General features: G+C 55.6%; 1 protein-coding gene across 9 annotated transcripts in view; it reads right to left on the bottom strand.

The window, feature by feature from the left end:
- Positions 1–19631, bottom strand: part of TCF3 (transcription factor 3) — a 32672-nt gene extending 13041 nt beyond the window's left edge. For all 9 annotated transcript variants that reach the window (XR_005721059.1, XR_005721060.1, XR_005721058.1 and 6 more), the window contains exons 1-5: positions 19401–19631; positions 17436–17559; positions 14265–14337; positions 2175–2248; positions 1887–1965 (exon numbers count right to left, since the gene is read on the bottom strand). Coding sequence is in view for 6 of the 9 variants with exons in the window: in XM_040240147.1 (XP_040096081.1) it covers positions 1887–1965; positions 2175–2248; positions 14265–14337; positions 17436–17507 (298 nt within the window). In the remaining 3 variants the exon portion in view is untranslated. The remainder of the gene's footprint in view (positions 1–1886; positions 1966–2174; positions 2249–14264; positions 14338–17435; positions 17560–19400) is intronic.
- Positions 19632–19993: the final 362 nt, after the last annotated feature.

Below are 19993 nucleotides of genomic sequence, written 5' to 3'. Positions count from 1 at the left end.
CTCTACGTGGGTGGGCAGGCCCCCCGCTGTGGGGGGACAACCCGTCAGAGAGGACTGCTGCTGTGACGGGACTGCTACGGCTACACAGACACCTGGACCCAGCCTTGTCTGAAGCAGGTCCCTGGATCAATCAGCACCTGAGCCATTCAAGTCTGTTTCTGGCTTCTGCTGAGCACCAACTTTGACTGAGGGTGGACTGTACTCGGCCCTACTGTGAGTAAGGACTCAGAGTATTTGACTGACTCACATGATTTATTCTCATATTGGGGGGGGAATCTCCCTTTTATTTTAAAGGACCATTCCAAGTAGACTTCTGGAACAAATGCTGTTTAGAGGCAGGCAGAGGGCCCATGCTCCTACCGATATGCAGATACCCCGCAGGCCTCACCCTCCCGGGCAGCTCAACCTCCCACGACCCCTCCAGGCAGGCAACAACGGGCCCATGTAGGGATGAACAAACTAAAGCCTGGAGGCCAGAGGGACTTGCCCCACAGTCCAGAGAGTGAACTTCCTTCCTCCCAGGGCGAGTGGCTGTGGGAAGCAGAGCAGCCAGGGCTCTGGGCGCCCGCCCTTCCACCCCCCAGTGAATATGGGGCAGGCACTAAATAGGGGGTATCCTGAAAGGAAAGATGAGGAGACGAGGAGAGGAAGCAGAAGTTCTGGGATGGGACCCGGAGTGACCAGAACCCTGTGGGTATACAGCAGGTACCTAAGCCATGCACCAGGCCCCTGCATCAGGGCAGGACCACCAGGGCTCGTCAAGGAGCCGGACCAGGTTGGGAACCACACTGAAAGACTGACCCCACCCCTAGGGCCCTGGCACTCACTGCCCACACCCCACCACAGCCCCACCAGCCCTGGTCGACAGGTGAGAAAACCAGGGCCCCAGGAGGTGAGACCTTGCCCACATCGCCACTAGTTCCCTGGGTGTGTCCTGGGCTCCCTGCTGCCCTCTCTGAGCTCCTTGGCCACAGGAGCGTGTGGTGGGCGCGGACACAGCTGGGCTCTGGGCCCTGCTGACCAGGCCAGGCCGTAGGAACTGCCCATGTTGGAAGAGGCTGAAGGAGCCCTGAGGGGGATCCTCTGTCGCGGCAGGTGCAGAAGTGACCCCAGGCCCCTGGGTCAGGCCCCACCTCCCAGGCTGGGAGATACACACAGATGCCCGCTGGATACAGCAGGTGCTGGATGCTGCTCTCCCCAACCCCCTTCCCAGGGCCGCACCCAGGCCACACTCATCCATCTGGCTCCTTCAGTGTATCCAGCCACACAGGGCTTGACCCCAAAGCCTCCTGACCCTGGCTGCCCCCTGGCTGGTTGGCTGGGGACCCCCAGTTCACCCACCTTCCCAGTGACCGCCAATCCTGCCGTGACCCTTGGCCTGGGAACCACCCCCCACCCCCCCCAGCCCCTCTCAACCCCCAGAGATACCAACTCCACCATCAGCCCCAATGCTTCCCCCAGAACAAGGAGACCAGGGCTCATGGGGACAAGGGTCCTGGGGGCCGGGTCCCTTCTTGGTGAGCAAGATGGGGGTGGGCCTTCAGGTCTGGGAGCTGCAGAGTAATCACTGCCAGTTCTCGGAAGGCTCTGTGACAACCCATCTGGAGGGTCAGGAAGCCAGGCCTCAAGGTGGGGGACCCTCGTCCGGATCCTGATCCCCACAGTCAGGACGTGGGCGCTCCAGGGAAGGAGGACAAGCCTCAGCCTGGTCCTGAAGTGGTCAGGACTTCACTTCCCAGCTGCACTTGGAGGGTCCCCACCCATGTCCTCTCTCTGGATAGATATTCTGGGAGCCTTGGCACTCAAGTACACTGACTACCCCCTGGACCAAGTGGGCGTGTGGGGGAAGTGTGGGGGTCACGGGTGCTACCCATGTAGACACTCACCTCCGAGCCCGGGACCCAGGAATGTGGAAGAAGGGAGGCTGCTGTGGGACTCACCGAAGTGGGCGCCATCACTATAAGTCTGCAGGGAGACAGCAGGGGTGAGGGAGGCACCCCCGCTGGGAGACAGGCTTGGGGAGGCGCCTGGGTCAGGACACGACCCTGCAATGCAGAGCCCAGAGTCCCTGCGGACCAGGCTGGCATCCAGCCTCACTGCTCTGGGCCCATCTCCCCATGCAACACGACCCCAGGGAGGGAAACCAAGGGTCTCGGCCTCTAGCGGCCCCTCACCTGGCCAGGGTCGAAGGAGGAACTGTCTTGCTCACTGGTGCCCCATGAGCCCGAACTTGGCCGGTCCTCGAGACCTGTAGGGCAGGAAAGCAGGGTCAGGGGCCTCACCTGCCCACTCCACACCAGCCCCCACCCCTGGCCAGAGGTGAGAGGTGGGGTAGCCCTTACACAACCTGGGATGCTTTCCAGGCCATTCTGACCCACCCTGGAGCCTATCCAGATGCACCCACCCCACTCTGCCCACAGTGACACCACCACCAGTGGCAAGCACCCTGGGTACACGGGTACCAAGAAGACCAATTCCACCCATCCAGGACTGGCCTCCATCCTGCCAGGAAAGATGGAGCCCTTGACCGGTCTCTGGGCCTCTCAGGGGGTGGGGGACGGGAAACAAGAGATGAACTCTCATCTCCCCTTTCCCGTAGCTGCCAACTCAAAAGGTGGGGCCATGCCTTTGTTGAAAGGAGGAGCAGCAGCAGCCACCACTGACTCTCCGCAAAGCACACAGGCTGGCGCCTGGGAAAGTGGAATCCAATCTGGAAGACAGGAGCTTACCCTGCTCACCCAGCCCAAGGTGTGGCAGGGGTTAACCACAGTTGGGACTGGGGACAAGGACTGTGGATGGAGGGGTGAGCAGGGTGGGGCCCTTATCTCCCTGAACACTCGCCAGGCACGGCCCAGGACTCTCCCCAGCTCTCGTTCAGGGGCAGACAGCACGTGCTCGTGCTTTTCATGGGGGAGGGGTGGGTTGTCTCCAACACTGCCCATCAGGGGCCACAGGCTCAGGGCCCGGAAGAGCAAAAATGAGCAGTCCTGGGGCCCCTCCCGTGTCTCAGGTTCTCTCCTCAGTAAGTGGGGTAATGAACACATCCCACTTTGCAGGACAGGGGGTGTCCACATCTGACACTGAGTCAAAGCTCCCCAAGCTAGGCTGGGCGAGAGATGGGGGGAGGGCCGTGCCCAGCACTGCAGGCTGTGCCAAAAGACAACCCCTCCCCCACGCCCTGACCCTGCATGGTACACATCCAGAACACCCTAGCTGGAACCTTCACCCAGCCTTCCTTTGCTCATCTGTACCAGAAACTTACTTCAAACTGCAGCCTCCTATTTTGGTGCCTTTGTGTTAATCATCTCCCCTGGAGAATTGGTGTTTAATCGCTGTCTAATTTTCATAATTGTGCATATTAATCTTCTGATAAATATTCACATAGCTCACTTAAGATTTTGTTTTCTAATCAAAAATTTCCAGTGTGATTATGATGGGGGGCTGAGACTTGCCATGGTGAGCAGGGGGTCATAGAGGGAGCTCCCATGGTCTCCATGAATCCATCCGGTTTGGGGTGTCTGTTCCCCAAGGCTCTGGGCCTTCACTTGGACTACAGGAACTAGAGCAGCTGGTGGTAGGGGGTGACCTCGGGCACAGGGCCAGCACTTGAGCCCCAGTTTCCCTCCACACCCGCTTACCTGTCGTCCTCTTGCCCTCTAGCACAGCCCCTCTCCTAGATGAACTCATTCTGTTCTAGGTCCCCCACTCCTGTGGGCATTCACAACAGGGCCCAGGAACTTCGAGCAAGAGCAGGAGGCCAGGTCCAAGGCCACAGCCAAGCCTCCCTGCACCCCAAAGCCTGGCAGGGCTGAGGGGCGCTCCTGGGGCCTGACACCCAGGGACCCAGCCAACACAGGCCCCACAAGATTCAGGCAGAGGCAATCAGGCCCTGCTCTTCCCTTTCAGGTAAAAATCTCCTCCCCAGGCCCAGCCTCCCCCCCCCGCCCCAGAAACGACAAAAATAGGGATGACCCTTCCCCCACTACTCCCATTAAGTTATCCCCCCCACACGGGTTAATTACACATTTTAATAACCCATCATGAATATTCATAACACATCCCTTGTTCATGTTCCAATTAATATGTACTAATAGAATAAGACTTCACAGTCTGAGTGTATTTTTTTTTTAAATAATCACACTCTTATTTTAATAAAGCTGGGGATGAAGTGGTGGTGGGGCCGCACCCAGAAAAATCACCTCTCTGCTCAATCCTAGCCCACCACCCCGGCAAGAGGCAAGAGATGGACGGAGCAGAAGGCTGGGGGGTTAAGTGCAGCACAGAGGGACTTGCCCAGCCCGCACCCCAGCTGGCTGCCCCCTTGGCCAGGTGACATGGGGGGAGGGCGCCTCTGAGGGGCCTCGGTACTGGGTGATTCCTCCACAGCAAGTCCGCCAACTGGGACCTTGGACCAAGTCCAGCCCTTGCCTCCTTTGGTCAATAAAGCTTTATTAGTACAAGGTCACGGGCATTTGTTCCCACACTGTCTACAACGGTGTTTGTCATTGTAGATTAGCTGCACATACTGTCTGGCTCTTTATCAGAAAGGTGAGCTGACCCGAGCATGGAGAATCCTAGAGCCAGTCCCCCTGTATAAAGCAGCCAGACCAGTGGACTTTGGTACCTGGAGTGTGGGGAAGATGGTCACGGCAGCTGAGCAGGGCCCTGCAATGCCCCCACCTCAAACCTGCAGCTGTACAGCCATGGTCGCTGTTGAGGGTTCTATCCTGCAGCCCCAGGCCTTGGGTCCCAGGCTAAATCCAAGGAGCTATCCTCTCCCCACCTCACTCCAACGCTCGCTCTGCAATCCGACCCTGGCTCAGCTAGGGTGTGTCCCCTGGGTCAAGCCACCACCCTGCACCAGTGTCCCCCCAGGTTCCCTGTACACCCACTACCCTGGGCAGGACAGCTCTGCTCCCTCCCTCCAGCCTCTCCCAGGGCTCCCCACTGCCCTCAGGGTAGAGACCAGACTCCTCCCTGACCACAGTTCTCTCCCAGCTCACTCCTACCTGACCCCCAGCAGGTGAGCAGATCTCGACCCCACCCAAGGTCTGCCTGGGTGGTCCCCACACCTGATGACCCTTTGTCCCCCGACAGGGAGGTTGCCGTGCTGGCCCCCTCTGTCCCCAGCGATTCCTGCACAGGGCTAGCCCCCAAACAACCTCCACAGACACCCGTGGCCCCCTCCATTGATCCGACAGCTACTGAACCCATCAAAACGTCATCTGCTGTGCCATCCTCCCGTGGTCACATGTGGCGACTACCTGCCTGCATTGTGGCCTCCAGGACCGGGAAGAGTTCCCACCGCCACCAGGGGCTAATTAACACACGCTCAGATGGACGTAAGTGGCTAGCGACTGCTCCATTGGACATGTGAACCACCCAAATAAAAACTAAATAATAACGATATAAACCACAACACACACCATGATCACACCTGAGAAAAAATTAACAGCACCTAAAGGGCTCCCGCACTGCCTCCAAGCAAGAAGGTTTGAGGCTAAAGAGAAAGTCAGTGAGAGTAACACCCCACCACTTCCAAACCAAGGCTTCACTCCAACCCAACCTCTCATGAACCCCTGGAGAAGAAACCCCTAACCCCAGGGGCTTCCCCAGTGGAAGGAGCTGGCCCTCATGTGGAGGAGGGGGGTCCCAAAAACAGCTGATAATGCAGAGAAACGGGGTCCCTCAGGTGCAGAAGTTGCCCCGCCCCTCCTATGAATTTCAGATTCCTGACAAAGCACAGCAGAAAGACCCCCTTCTGTTCCAGTCTAACGGGCCGGGTGGGAGGGTCTCGACTCCACCCCACCACCAAACCTAAGTTCAGAATCCCAGTCAGGAATTCCCTGCAAAAACAGGCACAGGGCAAAACAAAACCAGAATACGGAAGACAGCCATGTTCATGGATTTAGGATCGATCCCAGGAAACAGAAGGGTATCTAAGACTACCACCGTCGCATGTGCGTTCCCAAGGAAACTGCAGAGCTTGTGGGCTCCCTGGAATGGATAGAAGATAAGGCTTCTGGGAGAAAGGAAACAGGAGAAACTAATAATTTTGCAGCACATTCGCAAAAGCAGCATCAGAGGTGGGGAGGCAGAAGTGACAATGCAGAAGAGGTGATGAAACACAAGGGCGGGTTCTGGGGATGCCCCCAAACACCAAGGAAGGGGGCATTCTGAGACCCCAAGCGTCCAGGGAGAACAAGGGAAAAATCACCCAAACTCTAAAACACCGAGTTAAAAACAACCTAGCTGCTCAAAGGGAAAAGTGAAGAGCTGGAGGAATGCGCACACCTCTTGGACACCACGTGCTCGCGTCCCCATGCAAAAATACAATCCATAGGACTGAAGCTCAGGGAGGTATATAGAGGCCTCCCTGGGGAGTACCAGCCCCAATCCCATCCCAACCCACTGCCGCTCACAGGAGGCAGGTGCCCAGGTGCCGCTCACCAGAAAAGCAGAAGCAAGGTGACATCAGCTGCAGCCCCTGCCTGTAGAACATCCAGAAGGAAGCGCTCCAGGCAGGAGGGTAATCCCAGCACAGGCCACTCCAGTCAGGAGGAAGTGATGAGCGGGCACCTTTGACCCACACATTAAACAGAATTTAAGACACTATCCCACCAAGAGTGGGCACCAGAGTGCACAGGCGGTGCACTGCCCGGGGGACTCCCCATGGTTTCTCCCAAGGAACCCTTGAGCAGCTGCCATCATCCCCACTTCAAAGATGAGGAGACTGAGGTCTCCTAAGTGGCAGAATTAATATAACAAGAACACGTGTTTCCCAGCTGGATACAAACAAACAGGACAGGACTTGAAAAGAGAAATGACATTTTTAAAAAGTGGCAGTGTATTCAAACCAAACAGGAGGCCAGGGGAAGGTCACTTTCCCGCAGAGCACGAAGATGTGATTTCACTTCTGGGGAGGAAACAGCCTGATCCAGGAGGATCGGCCTGGACCCCCACCAACAGAGTTGCAAACCAGCACAGGCTGCCAAACTCAACCCAAGAAAGCACACCAGACCCGGATGCAAGGAAGAAAAACTACCATCAGTGTATGAAAAGTGTGAGAGGGACGCAGACTCGACTTTTCTGAAACCTGAAAAGCGCTCTGGAACAAGTGACTCGGGAAGACGATCAGATGCACATAGACATACCAAATAACACCAGTGAAATGGAGGGGCCAAGACATTTATACACAAGTCTGAATTCAAGGCGCAAACTCTCGCTGGAATGGAAGGTGGGTTTTTGCTGACAGTGGGCAGGACCCCACTGTCCTGTGTCCTTGACATTGGACAAATGAAAAGCTTGACTGCGATGAGCAGGAGACGAAACTCTCACAGCTCTGGGTCAAAGTGCCCCTCAAGGCCTCAGGAAGAATGACGAGAGGGCCATTTCAGGCAAGCAGGAAGACCCCGCACCTCCCCAGCAGTGGCAACAGCCCAAGCCGTGGTTACTCGTTGCATCACTGACCCAGAAACGAGCCAGTCGAGGAACAAACCCTCCACTCCCCAACTGGAAAACTGGAAATCTCCGAAAGAACTTGACCAGAAGGGAAAAAAAAAATTTTTTATATTATCAAGAATCTACATTTAAAAATAATGAAAATACACATTATTGAAACCAACAAGATATGGCCAAAGTGGTCCTCAGAGGGAAATTTATAACCCTCAAGAGAACAGAGGTAAACGAATGAGACTTCAATTCAAAAGCAAAAAGAAAAACTTAACAAAAAAGGAGGACTAAATACAGAAGTAGTGGGGAACTCCCTGATGGTCTGGTTAGGACTCCAAGCTTTCATTGCCAAGGACCTGGGCTTGATCCCTGGTTGGGGAACTAAGATCTCACAAGTGACATGGCATGGCCAAAAAATAAAGAAAGTGAGAAAGTAAAATAAAACAATACAGAAATAGGGCAGAGAAAAGCAATCAACTGATAAACATCAATTCCACAATGAAGTAGACTCCTTGGAAGAAAAATCAATAAACAGATACAAGGAGATTTCCTTGGTGGTCCAGTCGTCAAGACTATGCCTTCCAATTTGGCAAGACTCTGCCACCAAAGGGAAGGTGGGCTTAATCCCTGGTCAGGGAACAAAGACCCCGTATGCTTCGGGGCAACTAAGCCCATGTGCCACAATTACTGAGCTCATGCACCTCAACTAGAGAGCCTATGCGCCACAACTACTGAGCCCACATGCCACAACGAAAGAGCCCATGTGCTGCAACTAACCTGTGATGCAGCCAAATAAATAAATATCAAAAAAGTAAAAAGGCTGAACCCCACATGACATGCAAAATGCAAACCTGAGGCTGGCAGATCTGGTCTGGCAGTTAAACAAGGATATAGACCAAATGCGAAATTCAGGGTGCTTCAGGGTAAGAAAAACCATTAATTTCTGGACAGTCAGGAGGTGGGGAAGGAGGACAGCAGGGGCCGTCCTAGGGTGCCCAACACACCACGATGATGCCAATCACTCATGTGGATAGTTGTATAGGACCAGAAGGAAATGCCCGGAACATGATGAACACAGTCAGAGAGATCTATCTCGAATCAACAGCCAGGATCAGGCCCAGTCCTGCTGACAACAGCCAAACAGCACAACAGCACATGCCTGTGTGGTTCCAGAAACAATGGCTGATGGGAAAGGCACATGGCATCCTCACCAGGATGGAGGAAGCTGGGTGCCTGCAGGTGGTTTACTTGGAAAACCAAGCCAAGGGAAGAACCTAATTAGGGGATGTCAGGAGGCAACCATATAGAAAATATGATGAAAAAGATCCCCAAACAACAGTTGTTCAGCTGCAAGTCATGTTTGACTCTTTGTGACCCCATGAACTAAAGCACGCTAGGATTCCCTGTCATTCACTATCTCCCAGAGTTTGCTCAAACTCATGTCCATTGAGTCAGTGATGCCATCCAACCATCTCATCCTCTGTCGTCCCCTTCTCCTCCTGCCCTCACTCTTTCCCAGCATCAGAGCCTTTTCCAGTAAGTCGGCTCTCCAACCACAGTATAGAAAGTCCTAAAACACCTAGAAACAACCTTCACTGCAGGATTATGTGACCAAATTAAGAAAAAACCAAAACTATAAAGTGATTAAGTGCCTTATAATTTCAGTTTTCAAAGTTTATCTTAAAAACTTAATATTAAGGGTTGAAATTTAAGGGAGAAGACACCAGGTTCTTACAATGTAAAAATGTAACACCACGAAGACAAACAGTTCTTCCTAAACTTATCTATGAATTTAACATAAAATCAAAATCCTAACAGGTTTTTTTTTTTTTGAAGGGATGTGGGATGAGAGGAGACATAATTATTCTAAAGATCAAAGAAAAGAATCAGCATATCTCAAAATATGTGGGTGGGGACCTGGAAAACAAAAATTGAGATAAGACTATAAAATACACCACAAAGCTATAGTAACTAACAGTGGGTAGTACTAAAGTAAAATATTTATATTTTTATAGGAAAGTAAAAATATAAGGCAAAAATTCATGGCTAAATGGCAATTTTATGCTCTGAGGCATATTGAACCACCAAGAAAGATTTTCTTGAGTTTATTCTGTTCTAGAACTTCCTAAATTAAATGCTTACTCTGCTTCTTTCCATTGTATCTGAAGACTGTCAAAGACTATGATTCCTCTCCAAGTACAGCTTTGGCTGCACCTGTTTCTTTTGTTTACATTATTGCTGATTTCTGTCTAGCCTGGCTGTGTTTTACTTTCCTCTTTAACTCAACAGGCAGACAAAAAGGAATTTTGTTATTTCCAAGTAGTTAGGCTTTTTGTTTATTTCTGCATTTTTTGGTCTTTTATTTGTAGTTTTACTGCATTGTTCTCAAGAATATGAAGAATTATATTTTGGTCACTTTTTTTTTGTTACATCCTTTTATTATGCTTGGTATGTGATCTATTTTTATAAAAAGTGTGATCCCTATTTACAGGGCCTGGCCTTTGAAGGATAAGTGCTTCTAACTGAAGGTGCCTTTCAGGCCTCAATGCAGGCTTTTCATCAGTATCTCTGATGAAAAGGGCCCAAGAGTGTCTGTTCTGAGCAGTCCCACAGGTTAGTAGGATGTGTGCCATTGGCCAGGAACTGCTATGTAAGTTCAATCTTGATCACTCCATCACTGAGGTTCTCTAACTCCCACTTATTTTTCACTTCTTTGCTCTCACAAAAGCCGTAAAGGCGTCCTTTTCTGCCCTCCAGCGTCTTTTCCTGTCTATTCCTCAATTTGATGGAATGAGGAATAAGCACATTCATGACCGTCACATCTGCCCTGCAGAATGGACTGTCATCTAATTCTTAAAAATTTCTCAGAAATAGCACCATGGCTAGAACAAATGGAAAGACTTGACAACATAAAAATGAAACCTGTAAACCACTGAGAGGAATTGAAAATCTACATCATCAACAACAGTTATAAATGAAAACTTATGAAAAAGGCTGCAACACAGATCACAAAACACTAATATCCTTCCTATAAAAGGCTCCTGCAAATCAGTAAGACCAGTATAGGGCACAGGACACTACAAAGAGAATACAGCATTGGGTGGTTAGCTCGGATGGTTACTAAACTCTCAAAGTTTCAGCTTTATCCTAAGTATAATGGGGGAGATGACTGTACCTGTCTCACCACCCCAGGAGGACTGAGGACTCAGAATGAATGATCTAGGGTTGGTTCCTGGAGTACAGTGCTTGAGAAATGCTGATATAAGTTGCTGGTGTTACTATTGCTGTTGTTTAAAAATTCATCAGGCAGCCATAAAAAGGAACAGAAGGTTGATCCAACAACTTGGATGGGTCTCCAAGGAAGTGTGATCAGTGGAAAAAGCTGATGCCAGAAGGCTCCATGCTGTGTGGTTCCATGTACGCAACATCCTCAACACAGCGAAGTTGGGAAAATGGAGAAGAGGAAATCAAGGGTTGCCAGGGTGAGGTGGTGGGGAGGGGTGAATGGCTGCAGGTGGGAGGTCGTAGGGCAATGGAACAGTCCCGAAGAGACCGTGGGGGTGGCTTCATGGTGCTACATGTGGGACACAACTGGACGGAGCCTCAGACACACAAATGGTGCACGTAGGACTCATGAATAAACTAAAATACTGAGTAAACTCTGTGGCTTGTACCACGGTCAGTCTCCTGATTCCGTGTCATATGAGAGGAGGCTGGGAAGGGGTAGGCTGGGGAGGGGCTTGGGGCTGCCCTGCACATTTCTTTACAACTTCCCATGAATATATTGTGATGTCAAAATAAAAAGCTGACTAAATCCAAGTAAAAAGGGAGAAGGGCTCAAGACAATGATCAGAAATTTATAAGAAAATAACCCATCTGACCAATATGCTTCTGGAAAGATAATCGCTCATTAACACGTTAGCGCCCGCTCAAGAAGCGGATTTGGAAGAGGTGGGGAAGAGCCGACCCTGGGATGCCAGAGGGTCATCCTCACCATGGACACAGGTCCACGGCCAGCGGTTCTGGTCTGGAGCTTAGGCTGAGGCTGTAACCACACATCCGTGCTGACCCAGCGCGGACACCGCCTTGCCTGCCTGTGAGGTTTGTACCAAGAATGTGTTATGAACATTTAGAAACACAAACCAGGAGAGCTGCAGAGACATGACAACAGAGAAGCCCTTCCTCTGGGGTCAGCCAGCTCCTCCTGACGTTTCTGGGTAGAGGGCCCTTGACCCTATACTTTTGGGCACAGGAGGTGCTGCCACTGAGACAGCTGTGCCTCGGGGTTTCCCAAAAGGGAGGGGGTGGAAAAACTATTCTCATTCTACAGCCTTCTGATCTAACACAAGCAAGCCTCCGCGTCAGGTTAGCGTGTTTTCAATGTCTCTAGACAGAGTCTCTAGACAGAGACAGCACAGACTGGCAGGGCGGCTGCTCAGCCCACACACCCAGAGACCCTCTTGCTGGAGACCCCTCCCCACGGCCTGGGCAGCTGCTCTTCTGATGCAAAATGCTTTTTCGGAGCAGGTCTAGGAAAATGCAAGTGGACTTGAAGGAATTCCAAGCAGACACTGAGCCAGAATGTACCGAGCGGAAAGGGAGGACTGGGCTGGCAGGACCCCCTGGAGCTCTCATCCCCTTAAGGCAACCCTGCCTGTCTGGAGGGCGGTGACCCAGGCTCAGAAAGCAGGGGGCTTCCCCAAGCCCCGTCCTGCAGTTTGACCACCAACACTCATCCCTGGCCTCTTCCTGGGGTCTCCAGCTCCACCAGGGAAGGAGAAAGGGAGAGCCCCCTAAAGGGGCCAGTCTCTGTTCCTGGGGCTCTCACGTCTGGAGCAGGACCCCCCTTTACTGTGAGCTCAAGGCAGACATGGAGACGGCCCTATGTCTCAGGTCTTAAAGCACCTTCACGCCCAAAGACTCATCGAATCAGCTGACAGGGAGACTTGTTTTATAGATGAGGAAACTGAGGCATGCAGGCATGTCACCTGGGTCAGGTGATACAGCCTGCCCTGTGTCTGACAGGACAGCAAGGAGGGGGCCCCTGAGCTCAGGTCTTAGGGCTCCCGGCCCCGTGTCCCCTCCCTCACTCCTGGCAGCACTAATGGCTTGAAACGAACAGGGGACCTTGGGATGGTCCAGCCACACCACACCCTCGTGGGCAAGAAAGCTTAGCCCTGACATACAAGGGGTTAAGACCAGACCCTTCCCATCCAACATGGTCAGGTGGGGCTGTAAGTGAAATGGGCCTGCAGGAACCATGGAAAATCAACCTGAAAAATCCACAGGGGGGGCCCCAGGCTGGGACAGGTGTAGGGTATCTTTGGAGGACTTTGCTTGGGGGCTCCTGGCCCCAAGCAAACCCTGGAAAAGGGAAGAGAGTCAGGAAGAGGCCTGGGGGAAGGTGAGGGAGACACCTCACCTTCCTGAGGAGGAAGGACAACGCCACCTCCTCCAGGAAGCCTCCCAGGGCCTGGCCTTCTGCTTGAAGCAGGAAAGCAGCAGCAACCCGAGCTCCTGAGGGTTGTTTGGGGGGCAGGGTGGCCGGTGGGGATTTCCACACTTCAGGAGGACGCCAGCCAGCCCTGAGGCCACTTCCTCCGGCGGAGAGGAAGGCCAGTGCCGGGCAGCAGCAGACAATGCCACCCCCACCTTTAGGAGGTGGGGGTGAGTGAGCACTAACCACCCTCGAAACCCCTTCCACCTCCAGCCGGCTCCCCGCAGCCACCCCAGTGGAATCTGGAGAAGACAGACACTTCTATCGTGACCCCAGAGACATGAAAGGACACAGCCTCCATCCCAGGGCCGTAGAAATACTGAAGGCCGTAGAAATACTGAAGTCCACATACAGCGCCAGCCTTCCCAAGGAGACGACCCCCCAGCCATCCTCCCCAACACGCACTGAGCTCGTCTCTCTGCCCACAGCCCTCCAGGGCTCCCACCTCCCTAGGGGAAAAGCCTGAGTCCTCCCCTGAGCCCACCAGGCCCTCCACGACTTAACCACTCTGCTCCTCCAGCACCCCAGGAACTGTCCTGCCCCGGGGGCTCGGCATTCACAAGCCTCAGTTCAGACATCTCCCTGGAGATGGCCCTTCTGCCTGGCTACGGGGTAGCTTTCCCCCAGCACTCTGCTGCCTAACCCCTGCTGTAAGCTACTTGCAGCCTGTCTGTCCTCCCCGTCCACCCTCTGTACTTGGTGCCACAGGGGTGACCAGCTCATCCAGGAGTGCCAGGGACAATCCCGTGTGAACACTCAAACCCCCAGATCTAGAGCACACCAGGCCAGTCGCTCACCCCAGAGCCTGGTCTTGTATACAGAATGTGCCAAATACACACTTGACCAAGAACAGCCAGGAGCTGGGCAGGATGTGGAGAGCTGGGGTTCCACACCACACCCCTTCTGGCCTCGGGTTCCCCCCTGGGGAGGGACTGGAGACCCAGAACCCACGGGGGCCAGGGAGACCTTGGAGGCCCAAGTGCCCACCTTAGACTGGACAGCAACTCTGCGCTAACCACTGGACTCCCTCCCCTAGCCCCACGGCAGATCACAAGACCATTACAACGGCTGGTTCTCCAGCTTCCCTCAGGCTCACTGTCGCCCCATCCCACGCTTACCTGTGAGCCTGGAAACACTACCCCAAGCCCCTCATCCCCACACCACCTGGTGGGCCTGAGCACTGCCCCCAAACACCTCCTCCCTTGGTGCCTGGTCCACCAGCCCCCGGCAGTGGTGGTCCTGGGCTGCCTGGCCCACCCTCCAAGCAACGATCACCTCCCTCAAACAAAGCCAGAAGGCAGTGGGGTCCTCCTACCTGAGCTTCCAAACTGGGTCCCAGCCAGGGAGGCAGGCCGGCTCTTCCCGTTGGCCACAGGCAGTGGGAACATCTGCAGGGAGGGAGGGAGAGGGTAAGTAGAGATCACAGTTTTGCCGGGGTCCTGTCCCAGTGGGACCCCCACCCCCAGGGAGTACCTCCTAGATCACGGTCCCCAGTGGAATTCAAAAACTCCTGTTTACCGCTTTCCAAAGATGAATTAAGAGCACTTGATATAATCCCTACTCTTAGAAAGGATACACTTTTAAGTTCCAGCTTTAAATAAAAGTGATCATTTATACCTCAGACGGATCCCCAGGCATTGGGGTCCAGGTCCAGCCTCTGACCCTGACCTTCCCTGACCAGCCTGGCTTCCACCTCTCCTTGTGTCCGACCCCACGAGTGGCAGGGTGAGGGGAAGACACCCAGGCTCCACTGCCAGGACAGGGAGCAGCCCCACATTCTAGGCTCTGCTTCGAGGTTGTACCCCTCCCTGCCAGTGACTGGGCAGTTCTCCTGAGGGTGGGGGCACCCAGTATGGGAACATCACCCCCAACCCCCACCAGCCTCCCCACTCACTCACCCAAACCCACGGTGTTAAGTCCCTTAAGATTAAACAGCTTAGCAGCATTAACTGGGAAAACCCAACATCAACAAACCCTTGTGCCATAGAAAAAAAACACAACACAGTCCTGCCCTGCCCCAAGGGTCTGAGTTCAGAGGTTCTTTTTGGGCCCCAGGTGACTCAGACTGGCCTGAATCAGGGCTTAGGACTTAATTGGGGAGCGACTGATGGCCCCCCAAACCCTCCCTGGCCAACCAAGAGGTGAGGGTGTGGGGTTTGTGGGTGTGACTGTTGGGGGTAGCATCACGAGTCTGGGGAAGGACCAGGAAGGGGGTTTCTGCCTGCACACCCCATTCTACAGAATGGGAAACTGAGGCCACAGGCTAAGCTGGCAGGGTGAGTGCAGAGGCTCATGGCAGGTGAACACCCAGGCTGGATGTGCGTTCTTGGGGTTTGTGTCCCCCTCTGGGGGCAGTGCGGTGTTCACTGGACCCAGGGCCCTGTCCTCAAAGTGGGCCCCTTTCCCGCTGGGGACCCTAGGCCTGCGCCAGGGGAGGGGCAGGCCTGGGGGTCATCAGTCAAGCTCCCCAGGAGGAGCAGGGGCTCAATTCCATTTCTGTTTCATCCTCCAGGGTGCCAGGGGCCGCTGACGTGGCACTTGCCACAGGGGGCACTGGGCTGTGTCCTGTAGGTACTTCAAGTCTTGTGATCAGCCCAGACAGGCCCCCGCACTGCTCAGAGCCTCAGTGTTTCCTTCTGTGAAATGGGACTCAGGGCTCAGGACGCGTGGGCTGTTGTGAAACCCAAGCACACGGGGGCATGCACAAGGCTCAGAGGAGTACAGTCGGACCACCGTGCCAGCGCCTGTCCACAGCACCCTCCCCAGCCCCCAGTCGTTCCAGGCCATCAGCAGGCTGGGGACAACCTCAGGCCCACCTGAGGGACAGCGCTCAGAGCCCACATGCACTCAGGACCACCCATCTAACAAGAAGCCCCACACCAGGAGGACATGGATCTTAACAGCTGGGGGCAGCTTTCTTCTCTGGTGTTTAAGTGACAGTTACCTCATTTCCTTCACATGGACCTGCCCCAAAGATATGCTTCCTTTTAAAATCTTTGTTTTAGTTGAAATTAGGTTGTTTTAAGAAAACAAATTAAGCCAACTTCTATGGGGCAGGTGGGAGGCAGAGCTGTGAGCCGCAACTGGGGCTGTGTCTGGACCTCTCTCCCCATGATGACAAGGAGAGTGAAAAAGATCCAGTTCTGGGTTTCCCCAGAGGATAGACACTGGGCACCTTTCCCACTCCACCTCAGTCTCCTTATCCATGAAATGGGTTGTTGGCTCTGAGCTGGTGGGGAAGGGGGCGGTCTGGACCCTCCAGACAGAAAGGGGAGGTGGGCAAGTGGTTGGGGCTGTCGGGTGGCAGGGGGAAGGGGCCAACCCCTCCCCTGACCCCTAAGCTGGTCTGTTCCAGCCCAATAGTCTGTGACTTGTCAGTTTAACAAAAAAACAACTGAGAAGCACCCCTGGTTACTCACCCGCGGAGGAAAAAATAAAACGGGGCTTAAAAATACCAGCCTGGCCCTTCCGGAGCCGTGGCCGCTCTGTCCCGAGGGCTGTTTTTCCGCAGGGTGGCTTCAGCTTGGGGACTTTTGTTTTTGACAGACCTCAGTGGCCTAGGCCTCGTACCAGCAGATGATCAGATTCAGACCAAAAGAATCAAACCAAAATGGTGCTCAGTGGGGCAGGGAGAAGGGCAGGATTTAGGAAGTCCACATACAGTCCCCAGGTTTACTTCTGTCACAGGCAGCCCACCTTACAGATGGGCAAACCAAGGCCCCCACTCCTCCAAGGGAAGCTCTAGCTTCCAGCCCCCAGCCCCCAGGTCTGTCTGAGCTATGTGACCTCTGGAAGCCAGCACCCTCTCTGAAGCTGTGGCTTGGTGGAGCACACTGCCTGGGAAGTGTAGGGACATCCTCTGCCACACCCCGCACTCCCATCCCTCCAGATTCCTGTGCATTGCTCTCAAGGTCTCCGGTCACTTATGGCCCCAGCTCCTGGTGACACTGTGCACTGGCTCTCATGTGAGTAAATAAATGAACAATCACACGTCCACTGTGTGTGTCCTCTCTCCATTCACAGAAGGCCCCCACATTGGGCACTCCCATTTTTTGCACCGACAGTGCTGTGAATAACCCTGATCACACCATCCTATATATTAGAAGCAAGATCACTGCCAAGATCACTGCATGCCCAAAGCAAGCTGGGGTCTCAGGGCCAAGCCTCCGCAAGGAGGAACTGAGGGCCCTGGGCAGCCCCACCCTTACTCTGGGCCTTAGTTTCCCCAGCTGTAAAGGAGTGGGCTGGACCCACTCTGTGCCAAGGCATACAGTTGGGTGACAGGTGCCCTGAAGCTGCACCCTTTTGTAGGGGTGTCAACCCATCCGTTGGCAGCTCCCTAAATCTCGCCAGCCCCACTTGGGGTCCTTTGACCCAAACAAGTTTGAGGTCCAGATACTGGAGGTGTTTTGGGCAGTGGCTTCTTCCCATGGTCCCAGGGCCCTGGAGAGCTAGGCGGAGAGGAAGGGTGGGTAGGGTCGCTCACCATGCTGAAGTCCAGGAGGTCACTGAGCTCCTTGTCCGTGCCTACAGGCGCCATCCTTTGCGACTGGTTCATTCTCCAAGGGCAACGAGGGGCCGGGGTCAGCTCCTTAGGCCTAGAGACAGCCCTGCATGGTGGCCACCACGGGTGCAGGCAGAGGGGAGGAGGGAGAGAAGAAGCATGAATGAGGACAGCCGAGGTGGACAGATGGGGAGGCTGTTTAAGAGCCCCTCTAAATGCTCCCAGGGTCTGGGTCCTTCGCAGCCAGGATTCCGGGACTGGGGCCCCTAGAGACTCCTCCCCAGGGCCATGGGGAAGTTTGAACAACGGGGTTCAGGCAGCACAGAGCAGATCCCCTGAATTCCCTCAGCGACCACCAAGGAATCAAGTTGCAAATGTTACACTGGATGGGGGGCTGAGTGGTCCCTTCCCAGATCGGTCAGAACCCGCCCCTTTCCCCGCCACCTCTCCTATTTCCTCCCACCCGGACGCTTCCCACCAGCCCCGGCCCCGCCCCCGCGAAGAGGGAGGGGCGACCCGGCCCCGCCCCAACGGAAACTTGGTGACCCCCCCCAACAGCTGTCAGAACACGTTGAAGGCCTGGTCACCCCCAAATTCACAGCAAAATAAATCCACAAGTAAGACTGCGAAGCCCCCTTCCTGTCCCACGACTACACTGGCAGCGGGGGTGTCCCGCGCAGGGACCGACCCACAAAACTTCCCACCACGAAAAACAACCGAACTCTGAAAAGAGAAACACCACCCTAGGTTGTTTTATTGTCACGATGTATCCGGCAATTATTTTTAAGCAACTTTGAAAATATCTCTTGCCCTGGGGGAAGGGGATCCCAAGTCCCGAGTCTCCCCCACCCCCCAAGGTCCCTAGGGGCTCCATTCTAGAATGAGGGGGAATCCACCTGCCAGGCACCATCCCACACCCAGAAGAGAGAGAACAGGTCCCCGTCCCACAGTCAGACAGCGAGGCCCCTCCAGGGTCTCCTCCCGGGCCCCCAGCGGGGAGGAGGGCGGCAAGCAGAAACCGTAGGGGCCACGAGGGAAGCTAGGGTTCCGAGGTGGAGGGAGACCCGACTTCAGAAGCGGAGAAACCCCCGCTTTGTTTGCCAACTGGAGACGGGTGTGAAACGGATGCCCCGGCGCACCCCCTCCCCCGCGAAGCTTTTTCTTTTTTGGAGGGCGTGTGAAACTGACTTTTTTTTGAGGAGTACGAAACCGCACTTCTTCGTGGGGTGGCTGAAACCGATTTTAAAGCGGACCTGAGGGGGGGCTGAAACATGCTTCTCTAGGGGAGCTGAGATACTTCCAGAATGTCACGAGGACTTTGGGGGGCTCGAAGCCACTTTGGGAGGAGAGGGGCAGGACCGTCGTCCTCGGGGTGGGGGAGAGGAGGGGAGACAGGGGGCCCGGGAAACCAATCCCCACCCCACCCCCCGCAGCCGGTGCGGGCGGCGCGGCGCGGCCCGGGAGCCCTTTGAAGCTTGGGGCGCACCCGCCGCCCGCGCCCGCGGAGCGCAGAGCAGATGTGTCCCCCAACCTGGCCCCGGCCCGAGCCCGCAGGCGCGCGGCGCACCTTCCCCGCAGACAAAAGGACGCTCCTTCTCCCTCGCTCGCTCCCCTCCAAACTCCGCCGCCGGCCGGGCCCCCGGGGAAGGGGGCGCCCGCGGCCCCCGCGCCGCTGCCCCGCCGCAAAGTTGGGCGGCTCCGCGTCACCCCCGCCCAGCTCCGCAAACTTTCCCGAAGTGCCGGTCGGCGGGGGCGCGCGGGCCCGAGCGCGCTCTCCACGTCGTTGGCCCCCTCCGGCGCGCAAAGTTGGAGAACAATGACTCCGGCCGCGCCGCCCCCAGCCCAGCCCGCCCCCGCCCGGCGTCCCCGGGTCCCGGCGTAACGGCGCCGCGCGAAGAGGCCCGGTCTGCCGGGGCACCGAACGGCGGAGGGTCCCAGCGCGCTCACCTGCTCGGTGCGGCCCGGCCCGCAACGCGCGGGGGGCGGTGGCATGAACGGCCCCCCCGGACAAAGAGGCGTCGCGGCCCCGAGGGGCGCGCGTGGGCGGCGGCGCGTGGCCCGGCTCCCCGCGTGTCCGCCCCGCGGGCCCTGCGCACGGCCCTGGAGTTGGCGGAGACGGAGTGCGACGAGCCCGCGGTGCCCTCCTGCCGCGTCGCTGGGCTCGGTCCGGCCCGCTACGCCCGCGGCCGCTGCCTCATCTTCCTGCGGCGGGAGACATGTTCCGCCCCCTGCCCCGCGCCCCGCCCCGTCCTCGACAGGCCCCGCCCCGAGAGCCCCGCCCCGTCGCTTCTCGCGGATCCCTCCGCCACCTCCCGCTCGCCCAGCCGCCGCCGCTCGCCCATACGCGCACGCTAGATGCGGCTGCGGACCCGCGGAGCCCTGCGCCTGGAAGGGGAGCGCCAGGGATCTGTCGGCCAACGGCGGGGGCGCGGGGGCAGGAACTATCTTTCAGCGCGGAGGCGCACGAGAGCTGGAAGTATATTTGTGACGCAAGCGGGAAGGGCCGTGAGATGGAAAGATAAGGCGGAGGCCGGGGCCAA

Source organism: Oryx dammah, unplaced genomic scaffold (assembly GCF_014754425.2).
Source record: "Oryx dammah isolate SB20612 unplaced genomic scaffold, SCBI_Odam_1.1 HiC_scaffold_5, whole genome shotgun sequence".
Taxonomy (NCBI): domain Eukaryota; kingdom Metazoa; phylum Chordata; class Mammalia; order Artiodactyla; family Bovidae; genus Oryx; species Oryx dammah.
Note: the sequence above shows the minus strand (reverse complement) of the source record. Positions and strands in the feature narration are given on the sequence as shown.